Below are 7,963 nucleotides of genomic sequence, written 5' to 3'. Positions count from 1 at the left end.
ATTCCTTTTGTTGAGATCTAATAGTTCTCGCGCTCAGTATCATACGGGCGTATCTGCAATGATCGATTTCTCTTCATCGATTTTCTCTTCGGCTAATAGGTTGGCCTGCAAATCATTTTTGGTTGTTTTTGTTGTTTTAGATGCTAGTCCTAGTCGTCCTTCACCGAAATACACCGAGAGATCATCCGAATATTGGTCGTATTTTCCGGAATAATCCGAAGAGAAAATCGACGAAGAGAAATCGATCATTGTAGATACGCCTGTATGATACTAAACGCGAGAGTTGTTGGGTTTTCTTGGGGTTTATCGTTACGAGCCTTTTGGATTGGCTCGTATGAATTTTATGTTGTTAGATTATTTGGAATGATGGCAGATCTGAACCAAAACTGAATCTAATATTTATAAAATATCAATTCAAGTTATTTATAATAAGCTTTATTTTTCTTGGTGCATAAAAAGACAAAATTCTGTTCATTCGTTTTATATAACGCATTTAGTTTATTTTGCAAAATTATGATGAAATCTTCCAAAAACACAATTTTCTATCCTGTCCTGCCACCACGTAGGGCAGCTGATAATGCCAGCAAAGCCCTCCATACAGCAGCAACTTGGCTTCAATTTGTGGAACCTGATTCTTTGCGTGAATCACCTTCAACGTGGTCCTCGGCCTTCCCACGCTGGCGACGATCGTCTCCGAATGGGGCGCAAACTTTACTATATGGCCGCAATCCTCGTGAATTCTCTTGTTCTCGATCGGCCGACTCGGTTTCTTCAGATCCCAAAAGACCAACTCCCCACCGGCCAAGGCCACCACAAAGGCCGAATTGTGCAAACTCCAGTCGGCATAGTTTAGCGGGTTCTTGTTGCTCTCCACCGACAAAATGGCCAGTTTGGATTCCACATTGTACAGATGTACGATTCCGCTCTTTTCCGCAATCAACACCTTTCCCGGCTCATCCGGATGCCACTTGGCCGACACCACGGCCGAACCGAAGAAAAACGTCGATCCCTTGGCATAGTCCTCCTTTATCTTCCACAGAATACACATATGGTCATCGCCGCAAGAAGCCAGATACTCGCCGTCCGGATCCCAGCTGACCTGATTTATATAGCTGCGGTGTCCCTGCAGTATCTGTACCGTGTTGTTGTCCTCCAGGTCGCTGTTGAATATCCTAAGATTGAAATCGGCACCGGCCGTACAAATAATCACCACTTTGGGCAAAACGGCCAACGATGTTTCCGGGGCAAAAGCGACCGCGTGACAACGGCTTTCATGGTGTATTTCCTTAACTTGATTCCACTCGAAACACTCGGACTCATTTTCCTCCTGAAAGAAGGAAAACCATCTTATTAATTCCTTGAGTCAACAACAATCACCCAGACATTTACCGGAAAACGAACCACTCCCAAAATAAGCTTGTCGGCAAGAGCAACGCACAGCAGATTCTGGGACCACTCGTAGCTGGACAGCTCGAACGCTACAATCTTGTCCGGGAAGGATATCGAATGGGTTGGTGGTGAACTGTTGGTGGAATCCATTCCCATCGGTAGAATCTCTTAGCACAAAAAAAACGATGTTTTTTAGATATTTCTAGCGTAACATTTGAAAACGGCCTATCTGCAAAACGTAAACATTGAGAAAATCGCATGAGAAGATTACCTCTCAGATTAGTTAATCCTATTTAAAAACGAAAGACTTTTTAAGGTGTTTTATTCCATCTATTGATACATATGGGAATCTACTTCATGGTTCTGTGCATTATTTGCATCATACTATAGCAAAAATTCCATAAATAATGTATTTTTAACATGAACGGCAGATAGGCCCTTTTACAATCTAAAAAATCAGTTAGGCCCTTTCAGTTAGGCCCTTTTATCGACGGCAATTTCAGTTAGGCCCTTTTATTTTTTTCTTATTTTTAGCTAATTTTACTTATTCTGGATTATTATTATCGATAATTCAAGGAAAGTTAAAGAGCTACTCAAAATTATTGGAAAACATGAAAAATAACCCAAATTTACAAAAGGGCCTATCTGATTTGAAGGAAAAATTTCAGTTAGGCCCTTTTATTTTTTTCCTAATTTTAGTTAATTTGAAATATTTTGGATTTATTTTCATCTATAATTCAAGGAAAGTTAAAGAACTACTAAAAAATATTGGAAAATATGAAAAATAATCAAAATTTACAAAAGGGCCTATCTGATTTAAGAGGTAATTTTCAGTTAGGCCCTTTTGGATGCAGTTAGGCCCTAAAAGATTATTCAATTTCAGATAGGCCCTTTTAAAATTTATTTAAAATACGGGTAAAATAGCTCTTTTCTCATTGATTAAGGTGTTATGGGATAGCTTAGGTGGATATTGATAGGAATAGTGAAAAATCGGGTTTGTTTACATTTTGCAGATAGGCCCTTTTCAAATGTTACGCTAGATTTGGAACCGCGCGCGATCTCTGGTGAACAGTGCTGTCGGGAACTGTGTATAGTAAACAATCATTGAAGGTGACAGAGGGAGACGAGCCGGTGCGCGAACATCGCTCAAAACGAAACGTCAGACTAAATGACAAATGGCCGCATCGGCCGAAATTTGTCGGAGTTACCTCCACACGCTAACCTGAAACTACCCATCGATTGGGTCGTTTCTACCCGGATTTTCATGTTGTTAGGAGCAAGGTTATAGGCGAACGTTGCATTTCAGTTACCACAGAGAAACAGGCGTCAAGTGCCCCACACAATGCATGCGTATGCGTGACAGTAGTTTGACACATTTCCCATGGGAAACTGTCAAAAAAACGCAAACCTCGACGGAACGGACACTATGTGTTCCACGCTTCACACTCCACTCGCTTCCCATCGATCACCTTTTTAACGGTTGATTCAAATTTTCGGTAGTAAGTCAATTGACCTCTCGCTGCGCTGGCGTCGTTTTGCTCCTATTTGAAGTTTTCTCACTATTGCCACCCCGGCCAAGCACAGTACGTTTAGCATTGGGAGTTTATGTTTTGGTGACGATGTTTTTCAATGAAATTTGTTCCATCGGTCACTATTCATCGACGCGTTGGAGCGCCCCTTGAAGATGCAGCCTATCATAACCATAGCATTAGTTCATTCATTATTCATGCACAGTTTTTCTCGAACCACGAAGGTGTACACAAGTAATAAATAAAAAGTTCTGTTTTAGAAGTGTATCTTCGTGTTTGATTCATGGCATCCACGATTTCTAGGCAAATCTGTCAGCCAAAGGGTGTCCGGGCTAGTTCCCATGGAACCCCAGCGAGTTTACGTTGGACTCAGCTCCGAACATCCGATCCCGCCGCCAAACGGTATCCAGCAAAGGTTCCACCGAAACCCCAGCGAGTATACGGTGGACTCAGCTCCGAACCTCCACTGCAAGCCAGCTTAGACCCAAGGAAAATCGAGCAAATTCCTCCGGTCTTCGCCCTCCAAGAAATACCCTATGTTTCCCAGACGGAACAAAATTTGTTCTAAGAGTTACGTCCTCGGTTACGTCTGTTTCTCTGTGACGATACATTAAATTTTCCATTGCAAATTGGAAATGGAAAAACTTTGAACGATATGGACCAGTAGATCTATGCCAAAAAGGGAGATTTAAAAAACGTTGAACACAAGAAGTGCATCAAAAAACGTTGAACACAAGAACAATATTTATTATTTTGAAGTCATGGGGGATTGATGAGTTTATTCAAACAATGCGTAACGCACAGGGGGAGGGAGGGGTGCAGCGCTGTGTTACGACTCATACAAAATTTCAGAATTTCCCATACAACAGTGTTGTTACGTTGGGGAGTGAGGGGGTCTAAAATTGTCAAATTGCGTCGAGGGTGTCGGCCAATTTGGTAAAAGTTACATTGGGTGTTAACCTGATGTTAACTACCGTCTACCCTCGTTGGTTTGACCGCATCTAATCTGAACACTTTTTAAAGTGGCCCCGCTAATCTGCACATCGTTCAAACTAAAAATGGTTCAAACGTCATTCTGCTCATGGAACGGGGTGAAACGGAACGCAGAATCAAAACAAAACAGCAAAAACAGTTACCATCAGTGTGTTTTGCGTTGCCCACAGGGTTACTAGAAGTTCAAATTAAAAAATAAACCCCGTTGGTTTGCGTGAGGTGTCGTTCAAACCAACGGGGGTAGACGGTACATGCAAATTAAACCATAGACTAATTTCAAGACCTCGATGTACCAAAGAAAACCATAAAATTTTGTGGTCCGGTACCCAATAACATTCATTATTGTGTATTTTTTTCCGTGTAAATTACCTTTTGTGTAAATTATATTTCTAGATTGAGTTTAAATAAGGGCGAAAGTAACATGAGAGAGTTCTCTTCATCGACTCTCTCTTCGGCACATTAAAGTGACACGATGCAAATTCAGTCGAACTTTTTTACACTTAGAGCAACATTAACGGCGGCTACTATTCGAGCAACCCGCGCAGCGCTACCATTTTGACTTAACCACCCTTTTCCACACCGGTAGCAATCAAATCAGTCACCTTGATTCGTATCGGGAGGGCTGTCATATTCCCATATAATTTTTAGCAGCGCAACTGTTCCGCTACTATATTTGGTCACCCACCCATAGCGCTACTATTTTGCGAGCGCATCCAGCAGCGACCGGTAAAGTTTGCTGCAATGATGGAGGGCTGCCAAACGGGGTATAGAAGCGCACCGTTAAAGGTGCTCTTAGAGCACCTTTACCGGTGCGCGACTAAACTAAATTACATAGCGCAGTATCATAGCGCTATACCTTATCGGGGGCTACTAACCGGGCTAGTAAAATAGCAGCGAGGCTATCGGGAAACATCGGGCGCACAAATTTAGGCGCCCGATAGTTGCGCGGGAAACGATCGCTATTTCAAATATGTCAAAAGTGCTGTATTGTTTTTATTTGTTTGTTTCGAACAAAACGCACCAGTGGTAAGCAACAAATTTTGTAAACACTTGCAGTTAGATAAAATCTGCGAATATCACAAGCGAAAATGTCCAGGAGTACCCGTCGCAGCGTTCGGGTGAGAGAAGTGCTGGAAGAATCAAAAGAAAATATAACTCCCAAAGAATTTATCCGCGGATTAATAGGGTCCTAAAATGAAAAATATTTCCCCGGTTTTGCTGCATAGCACGAAAGAGCATGCTTTTCTGATCTCAATGGTAATTTTTCCGAACTTAAACAATCACAGAGTAGTTAATAAACTTGAAAATAAAATAATGATGAGCAGGTCTTGTTTGACATTTGAGATCAACCTTGACGTAACGAAAGTGAAACGGCGGGTTGCAAAAGACACCACATTGGCTCACTTTTGACAATAAATGTTCCTGTTTGACATACACGGTAAACAAAATTTACCCAAAATTTAGTGCTAAACAAGGAGTGTTGCAAAAATTATTAAAATTTTTGAAAATATATTTTATGGGCTTTACCTAATAGGAATACTTAAAAAATGAGTAAACATGTCGTTTTACTCAATGCTTGATCGAATTATGCAGAAATTGAGATAGGCCTTTAGGAGCCTATTCGGAAGTTCCTCCGGGAATTTCATACACAATTTCTGTAGAGATTCCTCCTAGAATTCCTTCGAAGATTCCCCTAGAAATTCAACCCACGGAGGAATTTTCTGAAGAAACATCCGAATAAAATTCTGAATGAACCCCCGGAGGAATTCCTGGAGAAACTCCTAATGGAATTCCTGGAGAAATTCTTGGAAAATTTCTCGGAGGAGTCCTCGGAGGAATTCCTGGAAGAATCCTCAGAGGAATCCTCAGTGAAATTCCTGGAGGAATTCCCGGAGGAACTCCCGAAGAAATTCCCGGAGGAATCCTCGGAGGAATTTCCGGAGGAATTCCCGGAGGAATCCTCGGCGGAATTTCCGGAGGAATTCTTGAAGGAATTCCCGGAGGATTCCTTGAAGGAATTCCCGATGGAATCCTCGGAGAAATTCCTGGAGGAATTCCCGGAGGAATTACTCGGAGGAATTACCGGAGGTACTCCTGGAGGAATTCCCGGAGGTATTCCTGGAGGAATTCCCGGAGGTATTCCTGGAGGAATTCCCGGAGGTATTCCTGGAGGAATTCCCGGAGGTATTCCTGAAGGAATTCCCGGAGGTATTCCTGGAGGAATTCCCGAATGAATTCCTGGAGGAATCCCCGGAGGAATTCCCGGAGGAATCCACGGCGGAATTTCAGGAGGAATTCTTGGAGGAATTCCCGGAGGATTCCTTGAAGGAATTTCCCGGAGGAATTCCTAGAGGAATTCCTAGAGGAATTCCAGGAGGAATTCCAGGAGGAATTCCCGGAGGAATTCCTGGAGGAATTCCTGGAGGAATTCCTGGAGGAATTCCTGGAGGAATTCCTGGAGGAATTCCTGGAGGAATTCCCGGAGGAATTCCTGGAGGAATTCCTGGAGGAATTCCCGGAGGAATTCCTGGAGGAATTCCCGGAGGAATTCCTGGATGAATTCCCGGAGGAATTCCTGGAGGAATTCCTGGAGGAATTCCCGAAGGAATTCCCGGAGGAGTTCCAGGAGGAATCCTCGAAGGAATTCCCGGAGGAATGCTCGGAGGAATCCTCGGAAGCATCCCGGAGGAATCCTCGGAGGAATTCCCGGCGGAACTCTTGAGGGAATCCCCGGAGGAACTCTTGAGGGAATCCCCGGAGGAATTCCAGGAAGAATCCCTGGAGGAATCCCCGGAAGAATTTTTGGGGGAATCCCCGGAAGAATTCTTGGAAGGATCCGCGGAGGAATTCCTTGAGGAATCATCGGAGGAAATCCTTGAGGAATCATCGGAGGAATTCTGTGAGTAATTCCCGAGGGAATTCCTGGTAGAAACCCTGGAGAAATTCCTGAATGAATTCCCGGAGGAACTCTTGGAGGAATCCCCGGAGAAATTCAAGGAGGAATCCCGAAAAGAATGAGAAGTCCCAGTAGAAATTTTAGGTAAAATCCCGGAAGAGATTTCTGGGGAAATCTTAGTACGTATTGCTCGAGGATACTCAGTAAAAATTCATGCTAGTATATCCGAGGGAATTCCTGGGGAATCCCAGAAGACATTCTTCCAAAATAGGTTTCCAACATATTTTGTTTATACCGCATACCGCAACAGTATTTGGCAACGACCGGTATGCAATCCGGTAACTAAATATAGTAGCGACCGGTGTGGAAATGAGTAACTAAACTAAAATGACAACTCTGTGGGCAATCATTTTACTCACCCAGATAGTAGCCCCCGGTAAACTTGCTCTAGAGCACCTTTACCGGTGCGCGACTAAACTAAATTACATAGCGCAGTATCATAGCGCTATACCTTATCGGGGGCTACTAACCGGGCTAGTAAAATAGCAGCGAGGCTATCGGGAAACATCGGGCGCACAAATTTAGGCGCCCGATAGTTGCGCGGGAAACGATCGCTATTTCAAATATGTCAAAAGTGCTGTATTGTTTTTATTTGTTTGTTTCGAACAAAACGCACCAGTGGTAAGCAACAAATTTTGTAAACACTTGCAGTTAGATAAAATCTGCGAATATCACAAGCGAAAATGTCCAGGAGTACCCGTCGCAGCGTTCGGGTGAGAGAAGTGCTGGAAGAATCAAAAGAAAATATAACTCCCAAAGAATTTATCCGCGGATTAATAGGGTCCTAAAATGAAAAATATTTCCCCGGTTTTGCTGCATAGCACGAAAGAGCATGCTTTTCTGATCTCAATGGTAATTTTTCCGAACTTAAACAATCACAGAGTAGTTAATAAACTTGAAAATAAAATAATGATGAGCAGGTCTTGTTTGACATTTGAGATCAACCTTGACGTAACGAAAGTGAAACGGCGGGTTGCAAAAGACACCACATTGGCTCACTTTTGACAATAAATGTTCCTGTTTGACATACACGGTAAACAAAATTTACCCAAAATTTAGTGCTAAACAAGGAGTGTTGCAAAAATTATTAAAATTT

At 42.7% G+C, this 7,963-nt stretch overlaps 1 protein-coding gene across 1 annotated transcript; it reads right to left on the bottom strand.

The window, feature by feature from the left end:
- Positions 1–465: 465 nt before the first annotated feature.
- LOC109410611 (nucleoporin Nup37) lies at positions 466–1,625 on the bottom strand. The gene is made up of 2 exons (XM_019684133.3): positions 1,390–1,625; positions 466–1,327 (listed from the first exon to the last, which is right to left on the bottom strand). Exons 1-2 carry the CDS (start codon positions 1,543–1,545, stop codon positions 512–514), a joined length of 972 nt encoding a protein of 323 aa, XP_019539678.3. The 5' UTR covers positions 1,546–1,625; the 3' UTR covers positions 466–511.
- Positions 1,626–7,963: the final 6,338 nt, after the last annotated feature.

Source organism: Aedes albopictus, chromosome 3, assembly GCF_035046485.1.
Source record: "Aedes albopictus strain Foshan chromosome 3, AalbF5, whole genome shotgun sequence".
Taxonomy (NCBI): domain Eukaryota; kingdom Metazoa; phylum Arthropoda; class Insecta; order Diptera; family Culicidae; genus Aedes; species Aedes albopictus.
Note: the sequence above shows the minus strand (reverse complement) of the source record. Positions and strands in the feature narration are given on the sequence as shown.